A 26,857-nucleotide genomic window follows, 5' to 3' on the forward strand; every position below is an offset into this window, starting at 1 on the left:
TAAGCTTCTTTCCCATAGACATAAAATGGGATAGAAAGCCTTAAAGATGAATTTTAAAAACCCAACATGTGCCGAAATTAGAGGATATGCGAATATGTCAGGCCAGTGTTTGCCGAGCAGATTTTAAATGCTGCCCATATACGCATGTTAATGCTGCTGTACGCAGAAATGAAACATTTCCAAAAATGGGTGGGGCGTGGACATGGTCTGGGCAGGGCATAGGCATTCCGGGATTTAACCATGAAATGTGCACGTAAATATTTACGCACACTGGCGCATGCCGGAGATCCGCTGCCATGTAACTTTACTTCTGCTATGTATGGTGTGTAAGTTATAAAATAAAAAAAACTAAACAGATCAGTGGGATTTTAAGGGTCAAGACTAAAGGGGGGAAGGAGGGCTGTTAAACTAGGGGGGGTTAGAAATCCTATCCCTTAACTGGGTGAACTGGGAAAACTGGCATTGGTGTCGGTGCGCGTGCCTTTTAAAATCCCGCTTACATGGTAGACATGGCATTTGCGCACATGTGCGTTCAGTCAGGCTATTTTATAACATGCGCACACATACACCTGTATATTATAAAATGGCTGCGTCCCTGGGCAATGTTACCATCGTAGTGAACCAGGCCCCTGTTGCCAATAACTATGAGCCATATATTCAAAAAGCTCTAGATGCCTAACTTTAAGATTTGGGCGCTTACATCTGTACAATTGGAATTTTTCCCATTGTGAGCGATTCAATTTAACTCCCTAAATTCACAAGGCATTCATTTGGGTTCCTCAAAAGTGGATGTGACCAGATTAGAGGTGGAGGGGGATAAGAGAAAGGAAGTTAGGTGCTTAGCACTGATGTGCAGCATTAGGTTTCTAACTTTGGTGAAAAAATCGGAGCATTACCCAAGCATCGCTAAATTTGGCCATCCATCATCTCCCATGGTTAAAGTTATGTGAGAAGGAGCCCCCAATCCCCTACCCTTCAATATTCCCTTTCCATGAGTAAATAAAGTTATACCGGGGGGGGGGGGGGGGGAGCCATCAGCCCACCAGCATCCCCCCAATACTCCCACATTGTAATAGACATGCCAGGGGATGCCACCAGCGCACTGGCATCCCCTCATCTCTCCTGGCTATAAAAATGGGAGTAGGGGGAGGCAACAAACTTTGTAACATTCCCCATTGTGATCCCCTCTTCCCAGCGATCAAACCCCCTCTACCCTCCCTAAGCCATGCTTGGAGAAGGACAACATCTTATCTCCTCCTGCCATGGTTGAATTCTCAGTGCCAGTAGGCTCAGAGCCTATCGGCACTTAGTATTCATTGATTCACTGCCCTGTCAGTGAAAAGAGCAATCTTCATTCAGAACTGATTCACAACCTCCAGGAAGAAGTCCTCGCTATTGCTGAATAGCAACACTGGTTCAGTATAGCACTTATTTATTTATGAACTTTTAATATCCCGAGATTCGTAGAACACATCACGCCGGTTTACAATTAACTCAAAGAAAGGAAAATTACATTTAACGGGGGGGGGGGGGGGGGGCGAGGGGAGCAGGCAAGAAAAGGGGAGAAGATAAGGGCTGGGAACGAGAGGGGCTAAAAGTAGAGAACTGAAACGAAGTAAAGAGGAGAGAGTGGAGAGGAACCAAAATAGCTATAGAAACTTGCTGGGTTATGAAGTAAATCACTGTTCATGCTTCGCAGTCACAATAATGGTAGGAGGAGATGAAAATATGGGAAAACTCCTGAGTATAAATGAAGCAAAGGTGATGCATTCAAGTTAGCACCTTCCTCATACACCCGCCAACAGGAAGAAGCATTATTACTGTTGTATGGTTCAGTCTCATAGAAGACTTGCACTACCTGGGCAATTGTCCAAACAGATAGGATAAAAATGTTGAAGACACATAAAAGGAGCTTCCACTTCCTCTCTGTCCCATCTGATTGCAATGTCAGATTTAGCAGATTTATTACATGAACCAATCATGCCTTAAAGAGTATCTTACCAAATGAGACACAGCAATTTAATTGACCAATGACTTTTGTAATATTAATAGCTAAATCACAGTTGTCTCCTTTGAAGTTAATGTTCAAAATAGAATATCTAAAAATCCAAGTCACTATTTTACTTCTCAAAGTAGAAGTCATTTCCCAGTCTCACTTTTACTTCAAACCTATTCTAGCAGAATCTATTTAAAAAACTTAGTATTCAGTAATTTAATAGATGGCTATTGATCATCAATGACGGCTATGTATGTGAGGGGTTTTTTTTCCCATTCCAATGAATCTGAGGATTTGTTCTGCTTTTCTTGGGAAAAGTTAGAAAAACAAGTTACAGACTTCGATGAGATAGAAAATACAAATCCAGCAAGTAGCTGGGAGCCATATCTATTATCCACTTTGCCATCAGTTTTACACTGTTGGCAAAGTGGATAATAGATATGGCTTGGAGTCAAGACTTATTCTCTTGTGGATACCAAGAGCACCTTCATCATTATCTTGGAGTCAAGACTTATTCTCTTGTGGATACCAAGAGCACCTTCATCATTATCTCTCTGTAACATTAGGCAAATTATGTTGCCTCTGCATGGCTCTGTTTTTCATTCATAACTGAATATAACATATAGGGGCGGATTTTCAGAGCCCTGCTCGCGTAAATCCGCCCAAAACCGGGCGGATTTACGCGAGCAGGGCCCTGCGCACCGGGAAGCCTATTTTACATAGGCCTCCCGGCGCGCACAGAGCCCCAGGACTCGCGTAAGTCCCGGGGTTCTCCGAGGGGGGCATGTCGGGGGCGTGTCGGCAGCGTTTTGGGGGTGGGTACGGGGGCATGGCTACGGCCCGGGGCGGTCCGGGGGCGTGGCCGCGCCCTCCGTACCCGCCCCCAGGTCGCGGCCCGGCGCGCAGGAGGCCCGCTGGCGCACGGGGATTTACGCCTCCCTCCGGGAGGCGTAAATCCCCCGACAAAGGTAAGGGGGGGGGGTTTAGACAGGGCCGGGCGGGTGGGTTAGGTAGGGGAAGGGAGGGGAAGGTGAGGGGAGGGCAAAGGAAAGTTCCCTCCGAGGCCGCTCCGATTTCGGAGTGGCCTTGGAGGGAACGGGGGTAGGCTGCGTGGCTCGGCGCTCGCCGGCTATACAAAATCCATAGCCTTGCGCGCGCCGATCCAGGATTTTAGCAGATACGCGCGGCTCCGCGCGTATCTACTAAAATCCAGCATACTTTTGTTTGCGCCTGGAGCGCAAACAAAAGTAGGCTATTCGCGCGCCTTTTAAAATCCGCCCCTCAGAGTATAATGTTATATGTGAAGGAATCTCTGACAACTTCAGTCACTGGTATATGTAGGTATGGAGGAGAGGCACAGATACTGCCTCACCCTCACTCCTCCCAAATCGGAACACAGTGCCGCAGGCCATTGTTTTAAAAAAGAAATCATCTGGTGCTGTGATTGCCATCTGCCGATTTATGAAGCAGAGAGAGAGTTATCTCTTTGCTTCTCCTCCTATTGCTGTTGCCTACCAGCTATTCTGCTCCCAAATTGACTTAAAAAAAATTAACTCAAGAACTTAGCAAGGAGGATATGGCTAGAGGAGCTGCAACTACACAAGAGAGAACCTGCTCCATACTCTTGCTGCGATTACTCTGAATTTTAAATTTCATGCACTGGCCAGCTGAAGTAATGGAACTGTACTTTCAGCTCAGAAGGCATGTCCGTGGCTTGGAGTTCTAAGACTGTACATTCATATTCCCTTGTTGAAAAGCTACACAATAGGAGAGTCCTGCACTAAAAATACAGTCCCCAGAAGAAAACACTATTGTAAAATCTTTGAGACATACTATTGCCCAACACACTGCCAGTGCTGTATAGTGCTACCTGTATAGTGCTAACTAGTATTAACACTAAAGAAATGTTCTGTAATCTCCAAGGAAGGCAAATGTGACAGGCTTACCATTACTAACTGGCGGATCATGTTATGTTTTACTCCGCAGTCCACAGCTACAATTTTAGTGGGATTCCCTTTTCCATACACTCTGGGTTCCTATTTGAAAAAGGAAAAGAAAAAAGATTTTTGATTATCATAGCACAGTGCATCTTTATGATTAGAGAAAACTGAGGACACTGAGGGTTCAATCCATCCCCCTCTACTTTCACCATTTAACCTTGATGAAATCTCTTAGCCTATTTGTACTCAGATTCTTTGCTTTCTATTTTCCTTAATAGTTTGTTTCCCCTCTGCCAGGATAGACTATGATTATACATATAAAAGTGCTACTTTATTTTACCGCTGAAGCAGCTTCTCTAACTCAATCAGCAGCTGAAAGTGCTTTAAACTGCATAAATGCCATTCTCCTGATACAAACTGCTAGTGACCACCAGTATCTCAAGGAAAAATTCTTAAAGATAATGAGGCTCTTGTACTAAAGGCAGAATAGAAATCTAATAAATAAAATAAACACTAAAGTGTGCATTTTTACATGCACTATTGCAATTTTTGCACATTATTTTTATACTCATGGAAATGAACTCCAAAGAAAAATAGCATGTAGAGTTTTGCTATGCTAAATGTCACAAAACAAAAAACATAGAAGTGAGTTGGTTTTTTTTTTTTTTTTTGTTTTGGTTTTTTTTTGCGAAATTTGGTCCATAAGACAATATTTTTGCAGTTTCACTATGTGCTAAGCGTTAATGAGCTGTTTTGCATGATTTTACAACACAGCAGCTCATTAACTATTAATTTGAATACAATTTTGCAAGAAATTTTATTAATACCTGTGCGTTGTGCCTGCATTAGCTGTGCATTACCAACCACCGGTTCGGACATGAGAGAGACCAATATGTAACTTTACTATTTATACCACTGCAAAAGGGGGCACTTTTAATTCGGGGTGAGGTTTGGGAGGTGGGGTAGGTTTTGGGGGCAGATTTACAAACATAGTCAGAGGTACGAACAGCAAAGTTGACATCACTGAAGATTTTCTGTCATTTGGAGCAATGAAAGGTAAAAGAGGAGTTGATTTGTACAATGTATTCTTTACCTAGCTTGATGCACTCTCTACCTAGCTTCAATTGAGCTAGGTAGAGAGTACATTGTACAAATCAACTGTATATATTCGCACATAAGCATACATATGTGCGTATGTTCCAGAATAAAGTTACATGTATTTTATAACATGTGCGCATATGATCCATGTATATTATAAAATACTTCAAAACAAAACAAAGTACACCACTGTCTTCCATGAATTATATGCATTGAGGATAAGTGGAGCAAACATAACAATAATAATGTTTTAATCCTCCTTTCCTCTATTTGTAAATGCAAATTTGTGTCTGATTTAATAGCAGTTTACAAATAGAGGATTAATATCTACCTTATAAATGGCCTGTGACCGACGGCCCGCAAATGCGCAGTAGAGACCAGCTCTACCGCGCATGTGCGGGCGAGCACGTCGCTCTGAGGCAGCTTCAGAAAGAAAAAAAAATGGCGGCGTCCAGTGGCAGCAGTGGGCGGCGGCGGCGGTACCGGCAGCGGGCGGCAGCGGGCGGCGGCGGTACCGGCAGCGGGCGGCGACGGCGGTAGCGAGCGGCGGCGGTACCGGCAGCGGGCGGCGACGGCGGTAGCGAGCGACGGCGGTAGCGGGCGGTAGCGAGGGAGGGAGAAGAGAGAGAGAGGGAGGGACGGACTGAGTGGGAGGGAGGGACGGAGAGAGAGAGTGGGAGGGAGGGACTGAGTGAGAGGGAGGGACTGAGTGGGAGGGAGGGATTGAGTGAGGGGGAGGGACTGGGACTGAGTGAGAGGGAGAGGGGGGACTGAGGGAGGGAGTGGGACTGGGAGAGAGAGGGAGGGAGTGGGACTGAGGGAGAGTGAGTGGGACTGAGTGAGTGAGGGAGGGAATGACTGAGTGAGGGGGAGGGACTGAGGGAGGGAGTGGGACTGAGGGGGAGGGAGGGAGTGGGACTGAGGGAGAGGACGGAGGGAGTGGGGACTGAGTGAGAGTGAGTGGGACTGAGGGAGTGAGAGGGAGGGAGAGAGGGGGGAGGGAGTGGAGTGAGACTGAGTGGGAGGGAGGGACTGAGTGATAGGAGAGGGAGGGTGGGGAGGAGTGGGTGAGGGAGGGGGTGGTGAAGAGTGAGGGGAGAGAGAAAGAGGGGGAGGTGGGAGACAGAGGGATGTAGCCCGTTTTAACGGGCTTAACGGCTTGTATTATTATAAAATATTATCATAGATGTTCGCGTGGCCATAAACACGTATATATGCCGCCATGCACAGTTGTTTGAAAGTTACCCTTCCTGTGAACTTTGTCAGTTAGAGAGCTTATTGCAAATTTAGCTCACCACAAATAAAATAAATGTATAAGATAGAAGAGATGAGCTAAAATCAATTTAATTATAAGATTACTGCTCCTGAAAGTAATATCTTTGAAAGTGCTGAAAGACTCATAGCAATTTTAGTTAGTCTATCTTGGCATCCAAAAAAAAATATCAGGAAGTCTGTAACTGTAGCACTTAGTGATAAGACAGCACATTTTGACTCTAGACATTTTAAATTGCATTAAATATGTAGCTATTCATTAGCAGATATTTATTTATTTATTTCCCCAGTAATTAATGTCTTTGGAGAATTTAATTGCCAGTTTTACTTGTAATATTGCTTTTTAATGTCCATTAATGGAGAGCACAAACAGAAACATCTTACATCAACATACATCTTAGTTTTACAGATCTACAGGTTATTCATTTCTTTGATAACTTCATAAAGGGATTCTTTCTTATTAATTAATGGTTGACTGATCAAGTGCTCTCTTTCTCTGTTCTCCCACTGAGTACAGTAGAGCTGAGGGCTGTGCAAGCTCAACATTTAAACATGCAGATAGAGGTAGAGGTCATACAGACAGAAGAAACAGATAATCACTGTAACCAAAGCTACTACATAGAGATAGAGTTAGATGCACATAGCGATGTACTGTTAGTTTCTTATAAAGAAAATCTCACTGCTACCAGTCGTTATCAAGGGGCCCTCATCAATTGTGCTCCATCTGATGACCCACTCTTTGATTTCATAAAATAATTTAACAAGGAGCTCCCAACAACACATTTCTACCTGGATAGATTAGATAGAATAAATTAGACAGAATGGATAAAAGAGACAGATACCAGAAAAAGGAGGGCTCTTTTTGGGAAGCATTATTGTGTTCACTTCAAACAATGGGTCCTTTATTAATTACAACCATAATGGACTTTTCAGGAAGTATAGAAAAGTAAAATCTTGTAAGAGGAGTTCATGCAGTTCTTGTCTGCACTTTTCAGGGTCAGCATAAGTGCCTCTAAAAATGGAATACAATAGAAAGAAGCATACTAGAAGAAACTTACAAAAGTCAAAAAAAGAGGTTTCAAAAATGAGGTTTATGAGAAATTTAAGTACCTGGAGTTAGTAGACAAAATTAAAGTTGTAAGAAAAAGTGGAAAGGAAGACACAGGCACTTCCTCAATACTGAATCAGGCTAAGACAACTTGAGAGAGGGAGATAGATAACTGCTGAAAAAATGAAAATGTGACCAGTAGAGAGAAGATATCGAAGATGGATGCATGAACCATATCAGGAATAGTGACACAAGAGCAAGAAAATGTGATGACAAGAAGATTATGACTTGAGCATGGAAGGCCAGAATTACTAACTGGTGAAAGAGAGGGGAAAAAAATATGTCCAGATGGTAACCCTCAGAATATTAGTGGCAGCATGAAGAAGAAACTTTAAGAGCTGAGTAAGGAAAGTATTGATGAAAAGGTAGTTAAAATCTCTTAAAAGAACAGTTGGGTGAGAAGAGCAGGACAGAATAAGAATGAAAGGAATAACTCCAGATCATTCAGGAAAGAGCATAATAAGTTGAGAATGTAATAAAGCACAGCAATAGCTAGATCAAGAGATGTGAAATCTAGCATAGATACTAGATGATGGATATTAAAGTGCCAGAGTTTAGAGATCAGTACGTTTCTCCTTCCACTCCTACCACTTATCCCCTTGTGCTACTGACATTATTATTATTTTTTTTATATACTGACATTTGATCTCAATTGAGATATCACACCAGTTTACATTCAGGTACTGTAGGTATTTCTCTATCCCCAGAGGGCTTACAATCTAAGTTTTTGTACCTGAGGCAATGGAGGGTAAAGTGACTTGCCCAAGGTCACAAGGAGCGACAGCAGGACTCGAAACCTGGTCTCCTGGTTCATAGTCCACTGCTCTAACCACTAGGCTATTCCTCCATGCAATATCACTCAAAGAAACTGATTCTCACCTTGGTTGAAACTTCAGCGATCAAGTTCCTCTTATTTGGGTCAACAAACTCCACTGGCTGGCCTTCAAATTCAATCTTACCAAGGACAGTACCCTGTAAAATAAAAGAAATCAACAGCATGTGAAAAACGGTGGGCAATGAACAGCCAATTAAACTTTGAGACCAGAAATCACTTGCAAAACATGTACTTGTAGAAACTGAAATATTTGCACCAGCTAATCAGTTGTAAGATCCACTGGTCATGATCTGACTATAGAAACCTTCTGGATTCCACTTCTGACTGGAAACTATATGAGCAATTTGATCTAGTGGTAATGACCTAGCAAAGTAGAGGGATGTGCAATCTTCCCACAATATGCACAGTGCAGGTTGCTGCGCTGCTATGATGTTGTCCTGTCTGTATATGAGCAGGTGACGTCAAGGTTCAGTGTGGCAGTTTTGGTCTGGAGATGAATCAGAGGATTTGTCTTTTCAGTAGTTCCCCTAGCCTTACCCAGTATTGACTCAAAAACCTTTGCTAAAGTGGTTGAGAAGTGAGAAAGCCATCTTTTCTGATCCACGTCCAGCGGTTGGATGGTGGATCTCAGTGTTTTGAGTGATTTTCTGTCTTGAGACTGTATCTGGGAGAAAGTATTTCTGTCCACACTTTCTGCATTAGTTTCAATCCAAAGGATCTCAGTGACTTCTATAAGGAGGCTGAGAGAGTGAAAGAATATCATCTAGAAAGAGAAAAATCTGAGGCTCTCCACTGGAATTTCTACCGAAGAGAAACAGGACAAGGCACGAGAAGCTGGCACCTCTTTTTGGTGACAATCTGTGGACTACAGGTATTTGGAAGGGGAGATCCATGAGGAATAGGAAACCCATTTCATTTTCACCCTGGACAGCCTAACACAGATTCATTTTTTTTGCATTTTGTTTATTGAATTAATTATGGATGTAGCAAGAAGAAAATGTGCTTGGTGCCATCTGATTATCATTGAACAAGTTGAATAGTAAACTTGTATTTTGGAAAACCTTACTCAAGTGTCCAGTTTGCTTATTGGCAGAAGGAAACATGGAAAATAAGAGACTGAGCATAAATCTCCAGAAAGAGACTTTTCACAGCACTTTATGCCTTGATGGTATATCTTATTCTCCCACCACTACCATCTGGAGAATCCATTTCAGCATTTGGGAAGACTTTGCCTAGACTAAGCCCTGGTAATAAGCCCCTTAGAAGCTGATGTGTTAACTCACATAATTTCTGCAGATTAGCCATTGTTTTCCATGCAATTTTGCATCACATGCTAATGAGCTCAGAATTCATTAACATGTGTAGCAAATTGCATGTGAAAATTTTCATGCTTTGCCACACCCAGGAATCTTGGGTGTTCCTGACTATGGCAATGCATGACACTGGCCAAAGATCTTTGAACCACCGTTTGGATTTAAAGGGGCTCCATGGTCCATGTGAGCACCCCCCAAGTATAACTGAAATTTCCTGGTGGTCATAGCTGTTCCCTCACCACAATTCCAAGCCTTTCACAGGCTGCAAATATTAAATTTAAACCCCTTTTGTAATCCTGTCTCCTTACTGCCCCAAATCCATCAAAAAAATGCACTAGGAGTCAGCCTCTAACCCTGTGCCCCCAAAAGCCCAATTGAAAAGGTGTTCTTCTAGGGGTAAGAGCAATCCCTATTTGTTCCTGGTACCCAGTTTCAAAATGGCACCAACTGACCACATGAGCTCCTTTGCTTGTGTCATAGGAGATCATGAGATCACATGAAAGTTTACTACCACAAAGCTTTTTGCTATATTTTTTTACAGAAGGGTTTTCACAAAAAAACTTTGCACAGAACACCTGGTCTTTAACTTTTTTTATACAGTTGTTGGCAAGTTGCACTATTTTTCTTACAAAAACACTTTTTACAAAAATATTTCACATTTTAATTCATCAGCCTCTTGGCTTGGCGTACAATGATAAGTAATTTGTTCGCATCTAACTCTACTAAAAAAGTTTAAAAATTTTTAAAAAAAACTCTCAAGTTTTCCTTAAAGCTAGCATGATTGATGATACCTATGATTACAACGATAAACAAGTCTCTTTAGCGTAAAACCAATTGGTGGTGAACGCTCGAAATGTGACATGTTTTTTTAAGAGCACTCTCAAAAAAATCGAGTGGCCTTACATATTATGAGGTATCACAATCTAAAAAACAGCGATAATTTATGATGAAATATCAAATGGCACCAATGCACAGAGACTCAAAAGTATGTTAGTTCTAGGAGATGAGGCACCCATTCTTAACTCCCAAGACTCCATGAGGTCCATATTCAGTGGCATGGCTGCACCGCTGAATATACCCAGCGATCTAAAAGTTATCCGGCTAACTTTAGGACAGGTCTCCAGCATGATCAGAGTTAGCTGGATAAGTTATTCAGCTAACTCAACTCCTCCCAGTTATGCCTCTAACTCACCCACCAGTTAGCCAGCTATTTAGCTGGATAAGTAATTAACCAGTGGCAACCACTAATCCCAGGCAGATATTCAGCCACTGCGCCAGATAAGTCGAAACTTCATTTACTCCACGACAAAGAAGGAAAGGGGAGACAAGAGATACCAGTCTAGAAGCTCCAACCTCTTACCCCAAGAAGGGTTGAGAGAAGTTTTTGCATCTAGCAAGGGAATTGGCTGTGAGAAAGGAGTTATAGGGCATAAGCAGATGAAGATCTGTGGAACTGAGGCTGGAAAGCTCAATTAAGACTGCAAAATCATAAGAAAGTTAGCCAGAACAAAGATTAAAATAAAAACTTTTAAATATAGAAGGTGAATGGGTATTCTGTAAGACGCCTCAAAAATGAATCTCATGCAAATAAAATCTAGTTGCTAACATCCATTTGTATGAAAGTGAACATTTATCTCTTAAAATGCACTGCTTTCTACTATCTCATTTTAAAACTGTTCTTACTTGAAAGTACTTCATTAAATATTATATCATTGTTGTCTTTACTCCTAAAAGTCCCCATTCTGTTAGCCTTCAGATGTTGACATGCATTCTTCCAAGTCAGCCAAATGACTAAGCCCCAATTTTGGATTTATATTGCCTTTCTCAAGGTTTTCTGGGACATGTAGTCCTGCCTGATTAATTATAAATATTTTCTTTTAAATGGGATATACAAATACAAGAATGATTCACAATCCAATTTATACAGTTTAATTTAAAGTACTTTATGATTCAAATAAAAAACATGGAAATACACGTTTTATGTGGTTTACCTTATCCCGAATTATTTTAGCCAGCATTCTGGTGTCAATTCCATAAAGGGCAGGAATCTGTAGGTAAAAGAAACATCAACATTCACATCATTCAAAAGGGAATATGCTCTAAAATTAGACTAGAACAGTATATCCAAGGGATTGCCTCAGAAATATAGTACCTGAAGAGGTAAAACAATACTGGATAATGACATTAGTCACTGAAAATATAAACATAGAATTAATTTTCTGTTAATTTTCTTGAAGTGTGCTGTTGGTTGAATTGGTAGGCAATAAAGATAAATCAATTCATGACATAGAACCTGATTCAAGCTGAGGTAGATCTTCAAAACATACGTGTGCGCGAACAAAAGTACACCAGATTTTATAAGATACGCGCGTAGCCGCGGGTATCTTATAAAATCCGGGGTCGGCGCGCACAAGGCTGCGCAAAATCGGCAGCCTGCGCGCGCCGAGCCGCACAACCTGCCTCTGTTCCCTCCGAGGCCGCTCCGAAATCGGAGCGGCCTCGGAGGGAACTTTCCTTCCGCGTCCCCCCACCTTCCCCTCCCTTCCCCTATCTACCCCACCCCCAGCCCTACCTAAATCCCCCCCTTACCTTTGTTGGGCAAGTTACGCCTGCTTGAAGCAGGCGTAACTTGCGCGCGCCGCACCGGCATCCCCCGGCACAGGCCGCAGTGCCGGGGGACTCGGGACCGCCCTCCCGGCCCGCCCCCGAACCGTCGCCACGCCCCCGGACCTGCCCCGGACCGCCCCCTGCCCCAGACACGCCCTATACATGCCCCGGATACTCCCCCTCCCGCCCCTTTTATGAAGCCCAGGGACTTACACGCATCCCGGGGCTTTGCGCACGCTGGCAGCCTATGCAAAATAGGCGCGCCAGTGCGCAGGGGTTTTAAAATCTACCCCTAAGGTTTTTCTCCAATTATTTGTCAATGGGAAAAGACCCTGATGAATCAGGCCCATAGACTGAATAACATTGAACCTTAAGAGTGCACATTAGTATAAATCTTTCATATTTTCAGGATTATGGTGATGTCTATTGAAGCCCAGTAACATCTATAAGAAGGGCCGGATTTTCAAAAGGCCTGGCGACACGCGTAAAGCATCCCGGGGCTTTTCAAAAGGGGTGGTCCAGGGGCGGGGAGGGGCGGGGCAGAGCCAGAGGTCTCCGCACGGCCGGGGATCGCGTGCTGGCAGTTGGCTGGCGTGCACAACTTATTTCTGCCCCAGGGCTGAAGTAAGTTTTAAAACAAAAAAAAGTGGATTTACATTCTAGAATCAGAAGTAGGGTGACCAGGCTTGTGAACCGGCTTCAGAGCTACTGTTTCATGGAGTGCCAGCGAGTTTCAGAGGATAGTCCCTTTGATATTCCAGGACAATTTCCAGTAGTTCATCTTTGGAGAAGGACATCTAAAACCTTTCTTGGGTATCAATACAGGAAAATGTCCCAATAGGAAGTATCCCTAAAGGTAAAGTACCTGCTCTCCTTCCTCCCCTGCTGGAGGAAGGAGAGAAGAAAACCCCATAGTCTCCAGATGGTAGGACTATAACATTTCTTCTATATGAACTGCACTAGAAAAAAGTGTTTGCCAAATCATTCAGGTTTATAAAGTACCTCAGTAAACCTTCATTTATGAAACAACACGTATCCAAGTGAATGTATTTATGATAAAATTGTAAACCGCCTTGTAGCCTGTTAAAAGGAGAGGAAGTCAACAAATGTGGAAAGAAAGAAATAAAATGAATGTGCCATTTTATATAGGATGGCACAGACAATACAAAAGCCTAAAAGCCCTAAAAGCTTGGCTGTCTCCCCTGGCAGCAGGACCCCAGGAGCCCTTTGGGTTGTTTGATGAGCCCTCCGCTTTCTGATGTGCCCCTTCAGTGGCTTCAAGGAGGACAAGGGGACTGCATAGGATTCAAATGTTTTTATTCACTGAAGTTGAAAAATGTTCTTTGTTGGAAACTTTTCTGTCCTCAATTTGGGTGAATTGAACCTATTAGGAATATCTAGCATACACTGGCCACAAGAGGTCTCTATTGCACCATTATCAGTACCTTGTCAAGCAGAGGTGTCATTAGTAAAAGTATATTATATGCGTCTAGCCATAGTCCTACATCAGGTGCATAGCTGTAAATAAGCCTAGGCCCAGGGGTTTTTAGAAAAGGCTGCAAGGTCTGAGCATATTGCCTTGGAATATCATTGACTCCTGTGCATTTCAGTAGAAACTGGAGAATTCATCAAGCCTCCTTAAACTCTCCCAATTAAAAGCTCTAAAAATACTGGCATGCAATTTACTTTGTAGGATCAGAATCGGCATACCATCCGCTACAATAGGATTATCAGATCACTGCAGATCAAAAGGGACAGAATGAACCATTTTTAACTTTGCCCTATTACATGTAGGGCCTTATACTTCTGATTTTCCTACAATAAATGCAGTGGGGCAAAACCTGAACTAACAACCTGTTCCTGGTATTTTGAAACCCAATAATTTGAGATCTAACTTGAGCCAGGCACATTTCAGCCTGTTTCAAGTTCTGCAGGGGATTTTGTTTTTCCAGATTCCCTCTAGGTCTGCTAGGTAAATTCATCAGATTTTTTTTTTTTTTTTTACAGATCCAGCTAGGATTGCCATCTTGTTTATAGAGAATAACTTGACCCTCCCATATTGTCCCAGACTATTGGTTGGCCCTCTTCACTCAAGCCCCTCTCCATAGACCCCCACACTTTGTTTCATAAAATTGCTATGTTTTACAACTAAATTAAAAATAAAATTATTTTGCCACCTTGTTTTTCAGGAGTTTTTATCCCAAACTGTATATTTTTGGCTCTTCTCTGCTTTCATTTGGTCTGTCTTAAAACAACTTTTCCAGGATCTTCTGTCTTCTTCATCCTTCCATATGGCTTTGTTATGTAGCTTTCATCTCATATCTTTAAATTTTTCTTTTTTTCTGCTGCTCTGTCCCTCCATCACCACCTCCTCACATCTCTCTACTCTTCATCACTCTTCTTTCTACCTCCTCATCTGTAGTGTCATTCCGCTATCTCTCCCTCTCCTATCCCTCCTTTATCCTTATCATTCTTCTACCTCCAGCTTTATAGTTTTCATTCATCCACTTGCCCATCTCTCACCTGTCTCTCACCCCTACTGCCCTCAGTTTCCCCACTCTGATTTTCAATGTTCTCTCTCCCTCTCTTGCTTTCCCCACTCCTCTTCAGTCTTTCATTCCTTACTTTGGTTCCCCTGTCCCCTCCCGTTCACTATTCCCCCTCAGTTCTTTGTATTCCTCTGTGATGTTCTCCTCTCACATCTCTGTCTTCTCCACCCCTTTTTAGCTGTCCATCACCTTCTCTGGTTCCTCTTCCTATCCTTCAACTGTCCATCCCTTTTTGCTAGCTCCCCTGCCCCAGTCTGCTCTTCCTTCCCCCTCTCTGGATCTCTCAACCCTCTTCACCTCTCCATACCCCCTTTTTCTCCCTCCCCACCACCAACAGTACTGCATCCATCATCCAACTCAACTTTCTAATAATAAAATTCTATAAACAAATAGAATTCCAAAACTTAAAAAAGAATTTAAAAATTAGCTCATACACACAAAACAAGCTGCAAAACAAAATAAAAAAAATCTCTCTCTCTCTCTCTCTGCTTTTTTGCACAGACTTCTAACAAGACTCAACACTTTCTGAAATTATAATGAATATGTTGAACCTGGTGACAACTTCCATTGGCAGATGCAACAGAACTGCCTGATTTTCAGGTCTGTTTTGCATTGACTGGTTTTGGTAGATATTTTTCTTTTTTAAAAACTAAAGTGGAATTCTGCTGAACCAATTTTTTTAAAATATCATCTGATTCCTACTAGCAATCATTTCTCTAGTGTATGAGGCTGAAATGTTTCTGATTCCCACAGTTTACCTTTTCCTCATGCAACCACTCTGCCAGAGATCTGACAGCTCTCCAGTGACTGTAGTTTTTGCTGTAGTCGAGTACCACCATACCTGAGGCCTGTAGACAGAGCAAGACGTTCTGTTAGCCAGTGGAACACAATGAATACAATGAAAAATAATCCACAAGGTCAGTTAGCATCTTTATTGATTTATCATGAATTTTTCTAGAGTAGTTAGTGGATCAAATTATTGTTAACTTTCCAACATCTTCACAATGACCATCATCCAAGGATTTTAATGAAATATAACAAAATTCCATATTTCTGATGCTGGCAGAATGTTCATCCTTAATGATCTAAAAACAATATTCAGGCAACTCAATCTAAGCAACTCAAAAACTGACAAAGGTGACATACTCCTCTGCAGGTGATAGGGGTGTGCACTTAAATTATTTTAAATTTGTTTTATTTCATTTCATTTATTTGACATAAAATGAAATAAACTAAAAGAATGAAAAAACATCAAAATGAGAGGCCAGGATCCCCCCACATCCCACACCCTGCCCCACTGAAAAACACCTCTGTACAACAAAATGATGTAGACAGAGCAAGACGTTCTGTTAGCCAGTGGAACACAATGAAAATTAATCTACAAGGTCAGTTAACATCACTTTCAAAAGGGAAACTTTGATAAAATGAAGAAAATAGTTTAAAAAAAAAACTGAAATGTGCAGCTGCAAAGATTAAAAGTGCTCATCAGGCATGGACATTGTTTAAAAATACAATCCTAGAGGCGCAGTCCAGATGTATTTCACGCATTAAGAAAGGTGGAAGGAAGGCAAAACGATTACCGGCATAGTTAAATGGTGAGGTGAAAGAGGCTATTTTAGCCAAAAAAACATCTTTCAAAAATTGGAAGAAGGTTCCATCTGAAGAAAATAGGATAAAACATAAGCATTGGCAAGTTAAGTGTAAAACATTGATAAGACAGGTGAAGAGAGAATTTGAAATGAAGTTGGCCATAGAGGCAAAAACTCATAAAAACCTTTTTAAATATATCCTAAGCAAGAAACCTGTGAGGGAGTTGGTTGGACCATTAGATGACTGAGGGGTTAAAAGGGCTCCTAGGGAAGATAAGGCCATTGCAGAAAGACTAAGTCCTGGATTTATCAAAATGCGGTAAATATTGCATGCGATGGGAAAAGGGGTGTGATTTATGGTAATAGGGAGGTTATTGCAATAATAACTTTGAGATAAATGCCACCACTGGAGGGACCATGTTTACTATCAGGAGAGAGAGAGAGAGAAAGAAAGAGAGAGAGAGAGAGAGACTAGCCATAATGCCCTGACCCTAGATAGGTATTTATATCTCTATGGGAGGCCCACCTAGTAACTCGAGGTAAGGTTTAGGTATTAGTGTAGGGGATTAGGGGCCACTGTCTACCTGGGTAACATCAAGCTAGGTTGAGAGAACATTGCACAAATCTCATCTTTGGGTGAGTTTCCTCACTTTGAGGGTCATCAAATGTTCACAAGAAAGCACTGTTCTGTTCGAACGTCTCACATTGAATGTCAAAGTGGCCCCTAACCCCCTACACTAATACCTAAACCTCACCTTGAGTTATTAGGTGGGCCTCCCATAGAGATATAAATACCTATCTAGGGTCAGGGCATTATGGCTAGTCTCTCTCTCTCTCTCTCTCTCTCTCTCTCTCTCTCTCAGGTCTTTGATAGGTAGGTAGATGCTCTGGGAACTTCAAACTACCAAAATCACAACAGGTGATCAGCCATAGCACAGCTTAACACTCCTGAAAAAGGTGTAGTTAAAGCCATGTGATAGGGTTTCACAAAATGGTAAACCCACTCCTCCTCTTTTCCAGATTTGCATCGCACCATACAATATGGTGCTATCACATGCGATAAGCCCTTAACGCATTTTGATAAATGAGGGGGTAAATGAATTCTTTGCTTCCGTGTTTACTAATGAGGATGTTGGGGAGATACCAGTTCTGGAGCTGGTTTTCAGAGGTGATGAGTTAGACAAACTGAACCAAATCACTGTGAATCTGGAAGATGTAGTAGGCCAGTTTGACAAATCATCTGGACCGGATGGTATGCATCCTGGGGGTACTGAAGGAACTCAAAAATAAAATTTCTGATCTATTAGTTAAAATTTGTAATCTATCATTAAAATCATCCATTCTCTCTGAAACAAGAGGGTGGCCAATGTAACCCCAATATTTAAAAAGGGCTCCAGGGTGATCCGGGTAACTATAGACCAGTTAGTCAGTGCCAGGAAAAATAGTGGAAACTATTCTAAAGATCAAAATCATAGAGCATATAGAAAGACATGGTTTAATGGAATACAGTTAACATGGATTTACCCAAGGGAAGTCTTGCCTAACAAATCTGCTTCATTTTTTTGAAGGGGTTAATAAACATGTGGATAAAGGTGAACCAGTATATGTAGTGTATTTGGATTTTCAGAAGGTGTTCAACAAAGTCCCTCAAGAGAGGCTTCTAAGAAAACTAAAATGTCATAGGAGGCGATGTCCTTTCGTGGATTACAAACTGGTTAAAAGACAGGAAACAGAGAGTAGGATTAAATGCTCAATTTTCTCAGTGGAAAAGGGTAAACAGTAGAGTGCCTCAGGGATCTATACTTGGACTGGTGCTTTTCAATATATATATATATATATATATATATATATATATATATAAATGATCTGGAAAGGAATACGACGAGTGAGGTTATCAAATTTGAGGACAATACAAAATTATTCAGAGTAGTTAAATCACAAGCGGATTGTGATACATTACAGGAGGAGCTTGCAAGACTGCAAGATTGGGCATCCAAATGGCAGATGAAATTTAATGTGGACAAGTGCAAGGTGTTGCATATAGAGAAAAATGACCCTTGCTGTAGTTACATGATGTTAGGTTCCATATTAGGAGCTACCACCCAGGAAAAAGATCTAAGCATTATAGTGGATAATACTTTAAAATCGTTGGCTCAGTGTGCTGCAGCTGTCAAAAAAGCAAACAGAATGCTAGGGATTATTAGGAAGGGAATGGTTAATAAAACGGAAAATGTCATTATGCCTCTATATCGCTCCATGGTGAGGCCACACCTTGAATACTGTGTACAATTCTGGTCGCGGCATCTCAAAAAAGATATACCGGTAGTTGCGATGGAGAAGGTACAGAGAAGGGCAACCAAAATGATAAAGGGGATGGAACAGCTCCCCTATGAGGAAAGACTGAAGAAGTTAGGACTGTTTAGCTTGGAGAAGAGACGGCTGAGGGGGGGATATGATAGAGGTCTTTAAGATCATGAGAGGTCTTGAACGAGTAGATGTGAATCAGTTATTTACACTTTCAAATAATAGAAGGACTAGGGGGGCATTCCATGAAGTTAGCAAGTAGCACATTTAAGACTAATCGGAGAAAATTATTTTTCACTCAATGCACAATTAAGCACTGGAATTTGTTGCCAGAGGATGTGATTAGTGCAGTTAGGGGTGGATTTTAAAAGGGTTACATGCATAATATACACGAGTAACCCTTTTAAACCCGCTCCTGCGCGCGCCAATTCTATTATGCATAGGCCCAATGATGGGCGTAAGCCCTGGGACACGCGTATGTCCCGTGGCTTGAAAAAAGGGGCTGGGAGTTGGTGGGGCGGGGTGGGGGCGGGACCGAGGCATCTGGCACAGCAGCCGCGCTGGGGGATCGTGTGCCACAGGCAGGCGCAACATAAAATAAAGGTAGGGGGGTGATTTAGGTAGGGCTGGGGGGCGGCTGCGCGCAAATGTTATAAAATCAGGCTTAGAATTGTGCACGCCGGGTTGCGCACACAAATCTATGCCCGCACATAGCTACTAAAATCTGGCCCTTAGTGTAGCTGGGTTCAAAAAAGGTTTGGATAAGTTCTTGGAGGAGATGTCCAGTAACTGTTATTAATCAAGTTTACTTAGGGAATAGCCACTGCTATTAATTGCATAGGTAGAATGGGATCTTCTTAGTGTTTGTGTAATTTCCAGGTTCTTGTGGCCTGGTTTGGCCTCTGTTGGAAACTGGATGCTGGGCTTGATGGACCCTTGGTCTGACCCAGCATGGCAATTTCTTATGTTCTTATGTTCTTATAATGTAAACCTCGGGGGTCTGATTGCACCATTTTTAAATACTAACCTGGAGGAGCAAGAGTAACTGAGAATCATCCCTGCCCCATTTGAATATCTAGTTCCCACAGACAGGGTAAGATGGATCTCATGATTTTGAGACTAGGCTAGGAGAAAGCCATGGGGGGTATTCAGTTTCAAGTTTTGACAGCAGTGGTGCCAGTATTTTGCAAAGTGGGGCAGGAGGGAGACGAGAGAGCTGGGGCCAGTGCTGATGGATGCTGCTTTATTGAAAACAAAATGAAATAAAAATGAACAAAATTTAAATCATCTATTTTTTCATTTTGTTTTCAAAACGAAATGAAATTAAACCACATGCCTAGCAGGTATATAGCACTTTGTGCAATGATAAGCAATGTAATTGCCTAATAGCATCATATAATTATGCAACAAAACCTTACATAATTAATGTAGAGAACCCATGGATATCTCCACTAGTGAATCTGGCCTAGTGTTAGGACCATGCCATGTAGATCAGTGCAATTTTCCATCTTTCCACAGCACCACCACTAGAGGTTGCTACAATGGTAATTTCCTGCCTGCATAGGATCATCCTGACCCTTAGCTCTACTGTGGCATTTTTGGTTTGAAGTTGAATGAAAATGATCTGATATTTTGTAGTTTCCTTATCTTATCCTGTATTGATTAAAAACATGTGTTGAATAGGTTAAGAAATGAGAAAACCTCATCTTTTCACTCACACTCAGTGGTTAGATTATGGATCTCAGTCTTATGAGTGTTTTTGAGTATATGTGGCTTATGTGTTTGGAAAAAAGCTTCCTGCTCTAAAAGAGGAGTGGGAAAGAAGGAGTATTTTTCCTGGTTTACAATATTTTACCATTCAGTCTGAAAGATCCCAAGGACTTCTAGTAGGAAGTTGGAATAGTGAAAGAATATGATCTGTCAGAGAGAGGATAAAACCTAAAGAAAAGCAGGAAAGGAGACGTTTGGAGATTTCAGAATCAAGCAGTGGACCACAGATATTTGGAAGAGGGGATCTGAGAGGGATAGGAGAATCCATTCCGTTGCATTCTAAGCAGCCCAGGACAAGAAGAACGGGTACCCTTGGAAAGAAACTACACAGATCAATTTGGAGTTTATTTATTAATTTGATTATGATTATAACAAGAGGGAAATGTACCTGGTGCCAATTAATCATCATTGAATGAGATGAACAGTAAACTTTGTATTATGGAACATTCAGCTCATGTGTCCAGCCTGTTGTCTAGTATCTCCTATTCAGAGACTTAGAATGTGAGCTTACACCTACAGAAAGAGACATTTACTACAGAAAGAGACATTTACTACATCTTGGGCCATGGAGGTCTATGCTCCCTCGCAATCAGAGAATTCACAGCAGGGTTTAGTATTGGATTAAGCCCCAATATCAAGTGTGACCTCCCTGCCTTCACAGCAACCACTAGAAGAGGGGTCACATTAATAATAATAGGTATAATGAAATTTAAATTTTAAAAAATTGAAATATGCATAATAAAATAATAACCATCTGAAAGGACCATATTGTCACAGTTCATTTTTGAGTTGACTATACTCTAGTGCTGCTTCAAGCCCAAAAGAATATCAATTTTAGATGGCTATTACTTTTACCCTTTTGTTTTTTTGAAGGTTTTGGCAGTTTTGGCAGCAAAAATCTTCCACCACCATGGGTTAATGATAATAGTATGCCCACTTTGCTATCAACTACAAGTGAAAGTCAAAGAGTGAATCATCAAATGTTTTCTTCCATTCCACATCTATAAGGACATTTTATACATCAAGTCCATAGAGATTATTAGGAACCTTTGTAAATCAGATGTATCATAAAGTCTTAAAAGAAAATCCCAGTCTACCATACCTGGATGTGCTCCGATTCTAAGAATTTCATGAGTCCTATTTCATCCACTACTTTGGTATCAGGTACACCTCCATTGCCTATGATTGGGTATGTCAATGTGAGGATCTGTCCCCGGCAGCTTGGATCTGTAAGGGAGTCGGTGTAGCTGAAGGAACAAGAAAGGACAAATGACAAACAGCATATGGCCCTCAAATGTTCTTCATTATGGAAGGCCTATTTTAAATTCAAAACTCCTATATCTCTGCCATGGCTAATGAAATGTCTTGCTGTGTTCATTCGCTGCCTCCACCAGTCAATTCTCCACTTCTCAAGATTATATGTTGTATCAAAGGCGTTGAGCTGAATTTTTCCGATCCAGGAAAAAAATACTGTACAACATACTGAATGAATTCCTACGCTTTCAGGACAACAAAATGTCTGAGTTTAATATTATGGAGATGAGTGTGGCTTCATTAAGGGAACTTGAATCTAAATTGTAAATGTGAGTGTCCCCTTGGAATTGAGCACTTCAGGAATTGTTCCTCTAGCCCCCCGATAATTCAGTTCTGATAAATCATTAGATTAGGCAGTTGTACCACATCATATTTCAGTTAACTTTTAATTTTCTGAAATTCACCATTTCATCTCTACAAATTTGGAAGCATTCTTACTTTTTTTGCAAAGCCAGACTTATAAGATCACTATTCCTGTCACCTCTGGATATCAATCACTTCTACTCTCTTTCACACAGCATTTTATTATATAATCTTTATAAACCAAAAAGCAGTTGCAAGGTCTGATTCAATGACTCAGTGGCAGTGCTGGATTTGATTTATGAGCTTGGCTCCTTGGACTGCCTGGGACTGGTCGGGCTGCTGCAGAACCAGTGTCACAGTCTCTAGAGTGGAGGGAGTCTCAGTCATCACACAATAGCAACACCTAATGGCTAGACTCAGAGTGCATCAGAATCGAGCTCCAGAGAGTGATGTGGTCCTGGCCAAGGACCATCTATTAATTTTTCCCCCTGCTATGTTGGCCAGGCAAACAGCAGGGGGAAATGATTAAAATGGGGATGGGGGAAACACAAATCATTGTTAATGAAGGCTCGTGGTGGCCTATTTCTAGTTCTGGATCTGACTGAACTGGAAAATCAAAGAAGCAAAGAAAAACTGCTGGGTCAAGAAACAAAAACCAGTTTCAAACTGAACTTGCTTGAAAATTTGGAGGTGAGGCATTGAAATCTGAACATATAGTTTTCTCTAATAAGCTTATAAACTGATAGATTGGTGTTGAGTTCTCGTCCCCACTTTCCTCTATGTCACCTTCCTCCGCTGCATGTTTTCATGTATTTCATTGTCCTGCATTTTAATGCATATTTCACTCTGAAGCCTCAGCTGAATAGATTCAATGACTAAAATATAGGTCATATTTCTTGAGAACAGAAAGAGAAAACCTGGAATATATACATGTTCCAATGTGGTCTTCTTTCAGTCTCAACAATTCATGTATGTCTCATCCCTACAGAAGAAATCTCTGATGCCATTCAGCACTATGCTGGACACATCTAGAATTTTGCTGTAGATCTACTGATTTTCATAGAGACTTAAATACATTTCATGGATACACTTTCACTAAAAATGACAGACACAAGTGAAACACGGAATGCATGGTATAGACAAGCATTAAGTTTCAACAAATTCAGAGGTATGGGTTGTATATGCCTAGATTTAGCCTACAGGCCTCAGTAGCATGAAATGGGTACAATATTAGTCATCTCCGGTTATCTATGTCTTTGTACTAATTGAGGGTAAGATTCATGTAGTAGCAGAACTCCATAGATACAGAATCTATTTTCTCTGACTCTGTGGGGATTTTTTTATTCTTTTACTCCCTTCCCAGGTTCTTTTGTGTGTGTAACGCTTGGCCGGCTGCAGAACGGCCCCGCGACCAGCCGTGCTCACCTGTCACACCCCTGAGCCTCAATGCATCAAGGACACTGCCATTGTCTGCCTTCCTCTGACCTACTGGTGCTACCTCCTTAGGCGCATGCGCACGCCACGCACAGGCCATGAAGGCCCCATGGTGAAAAAGCCTGGCAGAGGTGCTTCCCAACGATGTCACATGGCTGCATATGTAAAACCAGTCATACTCCTCTCCTTACTTCAGCAGCAGGTCCTCCTGCATTGCAGTGCATGTTGTTATTTCCCTTGTGCTTTTTGCTTTGTCTTGCCTCCTTTGTCGAGCCTTCTTGTACATTTCCCTGCCTTGCTGTTCCCTTGCCTCATCTGCCTTGCTGTACCCTGCCCTTCCTGCCTAGGAGTTGCCTATCCTTGCTATGTTTGTGTTCCTGGTCCCCTGTGTCTTGTCTTGTCTTGTCTTGTCTGTCCATCTCTGACTGACTTCTGGTTCTGACCCTGGCTTCGGACTCTGACTACTCTTTTGGACTCCTGCCTGCCCCAACTCCAGCTTGGATCTTGACACCATTTGCTCACTGCCTGCCCCAACCTTGGCCTGATCTCAACACCATTTGTTTGCTGCCTGCCTGACCTCTGCCCGCTGCTTGACTTCATCTGACCGCTTCACACAGAACTCCCGCCTGCCGGCCCCTGGAACCCAAAGGCTCAACCTGCGGGGAAAAGGGCTGGTATAGGTGAAGCCCTAGAACCAGTCCTAGTAGGAGCAAGTTCACCAGTTGTCGGTATGGGCCTAGTAGGTTCACCTGCTAGAGTCCAAGGGCTCACATCTGTGACAGTGTGTCCTTATAATCTATTTCAATAATACTCATAGATAATTACAAGAATATTCATAAATATTTGTAATCTCCTCTTATTCAAGAAGGCATTTCATGTCAGAGGTTTGAAGAAGAAACTTTATAAGTGACAACTAAATTTCCATAGGGTTGGTCAGTTGCCAATCACAGTTATGGACAACCCTATATTTAAGCACCCACCAGAGAGAAGAAATTAACATATGCAAATGTGTCTATGATCTCTTCACTAAGGTTTATGGTCCTCCCAGTAGAGAGCATATTGTGGCTGTCAATGTAGTAAGTGGACTGAACCATTTGCCATGATGTGGCCACAATGGTGTTAGCTCAGGGCATTGATCAGAGAAATTTAAGGTCTGGAGCTAAGAAAGAGAATGAGAAGTCCAGTCTCTTGTCTCTCTGCAGGAGTTTGGAGTTTAGGAAAGGGGAAAAGCCTGTCTTCTGAGCCCAGTATCTCTTGTCCTATAGTGAGTGTAGAAGGCAACACAGAAAGATCCCTGTGATGGTGCTTCTGATAGTGCACTGCACTATAAGCAGCTGTTCCTGAAGGCTCCAGCAGAGGGATGGAGCATATCTCAACTCTTTCCATGGGCAAAAGAAGACCCTGATCTGAGTTCTGTATGTGAACAAAGATCTTCACAGAAGATGTGAGAATTGGGTGTCAGGTGCCTGTCCATAGGTAACGAGCAGTACATGGAAAGAAAAAAGGAGAAAAGGAGGAAGCTGCCCATCCTGTGCTCTGATCTAAAAGTCCAGAGGAGTAAAGGAGAAAGATGTGCAGGAGAACGATTCAAGCATTGGAGAATCAGGTACCAAAAAGGGTCTTTGAGCATCAGGGATCAAAACATCCTTCCAAGGGAACCTAAGCCCCAGGAAAAGGAGTAAGGGGAATATGTCAGCAAAGATTAGCAAACCCCTTGTGAAATCACAGTGCCTGCTTTCAATGCTCAAAGATGTACTTGGAAGGGGTCTACACATACACATACCGGGTCAGGAGGCCCCCCCAAGCTGGCCAAAAGTTCCGGTTGTGTCCAACGAGGGTCCCGGAGTGAACGTGCGGCGAATCACGTGACGTCGGCGTCACTCCGACGTGACGCGGATGTCACGTGCTCCTCGCAAAGGAATACAGAAATGGCATCCTGACTCCCCGCTGGACCACCAGGGAGTTTTGGTAAGTCTTGGGGGGGATTAAGGAAGGTGAGGGGTTTAAATTTTTATTTAGGATCAACAATCGCGATTTCCAACGTATTCAACATAGCTATGTTGAATAAGTTGGAAATCCGATCGTTTTCGCCTCATCACTTTTTTAAGTTAAAAAAAAAAAAAAAAATAAGTTGCGTTTTACATATGCGGTCAAAACAAATGCACACCCCTAACATTTGCCATCTACCTAGAATGGTAGAGGGCCAATAAGGAGAAACAACAAATACAGTACAGTTACGTCAAGCTCCTAGAGAGAAGCAGCAGGGTTAACTAGCATGGACTTGTGGTATGCTCTTAGGTATAATTGGGAGAAAGTGGTAGGTCACCATGGCTACACTCCCCAATTGATGGGACAAAGGATAAGGGATGATCTCCAGTAGATGGTCAAGTTTCTTCAGCTGACAGTGTGTAGATCTCCTTTAGCACAGATGGCAGGGTGAGGACCAGAGCTAGCACATGGAACTTAAGCAGATTGTGCAGGCAAAATATTCCTTCTCTGCCAACATACACATTGGATTTATCAAACATTATGTTAAAATTTTCAAAGAGTTTCAGAAGAAAAATTGAAATGTATGTAATTTGCCATCTACCTAGAATGGTAGAGGGCCAATAAGGAGAAACAACAAATACAGTACAGTTACGTCAAGCTCCTAGAGAGAAGCAGCAGGGTTAACTAGCATAGACTTGTGGTATGCTCTTAGGTATAATTGGGAGAAAGTGGTAGGTCACCATGGCTACACTCCCCAATTGATGGGACAAAGGATAAGGGATGATCTCCAGTAGATGGTCAAGTTTCTTCAGCTGACAGTGTGTAGATCTCCTTTAGCACAGATGGCAGGGTGAGGACCAGAGCTAGCACATGGAACTTAAGCAGATTGTGCAGGCAAAATATTCCTTCTCTGCCAACATACACATTGGATTTATCAAACATTATGTTAAAATTTTCAAAGAGTTTCAGAAGAAAAATTGAAATGTATGTAATAATACATTATAAACACAATGCTTATCAATAAAGAAGAGTCCAGAGAAGCTTCCTTATAAAAATAAAGGGAGAAAGCATGGTTGCAATGTTTTGGGGAAGTATAGTGAGAGACCAGACAGTGGGGAAGGAATTTGGTAACGGGACAAAGTAGTGTAGTTGCTGTGTTCAATCAGTTGCATATGGGTTGACCTTTATTTTCTGGGTTAGCAATCAATACTACCAAAAGATCTATTGTCACAGCAACAAGGCAGACTGAGAGCAGCAATACTTTCTCTATATGTCCAGCAATCATCTATTCAGACATTTGGATTGCAAGTTCCAGGCGAAGAGGAAAACTACTGGATCATGCTTTTTCTCCAAAATATATTTATGGTTGTTTACTCCTCTAGCCTAGGCTCTCTACTGAAGGTTTCTTCTCTACAGAGGGGAAGCTTGTGCGTCAA

The 26,857-nt window shown here is 42.0% G+C and overlaps 1 protein-coding gene across 1 annotated transcript in view; it reads right to left on the reverse strand.

Annotated features, from left to right (window-relative positions):
• Nucleotides 1-26,857, reverse strand: part of CPS1 (carbamoyl-phosphate synthase 1) — a 163,590-nt gene that overhangs the window by 116,692 nt on the left and 20,041 nt on the right. The window contains exons 3-7 of the mRNA XM_029606134.1: nucleotides 21,484-21,628; nucleotides 15,477-15,566; nucleotides 11,554-11,610; nucleotides 8,294-8,386; nucleotides 3,943-4,032 (exon numbers count right to left, since the gene is read on the reverse strand). Of these exons, the coding sequence (XP_029461994.1) occupies nucleotides 3,943-4,032; nucleotides 8,294-8,386; nucleotides 11,554-11,610; nucleotides 15,477-15,566; nucleotides 21,484-21,628 (475 nt within the window). The remainder of the gene's footprint in view (nucleotides 1-3,942; nucleotides 4,033-8,293; nucleotides 8,387-11,553; nucleotides 11,611-15,476; nucleotides 15,567-21,483; nucleotides 21,629-26,857) is intronic.

This window comes from Rhinatrema bivittatum, chromosome 6, assembly GCF_901001135.1.
Source record: "Rhinatrema bivittatum chromosome 6, aRhiBiv1.1, whole genome shotgun sequence".
Taxonomy (NCBI): Eukaryota; Metazoa; Chordata; class Amphibia; order Gymnophiona; family Rhinatrematidae; genus Rhinatrema; species Rhinatrema bivittatum.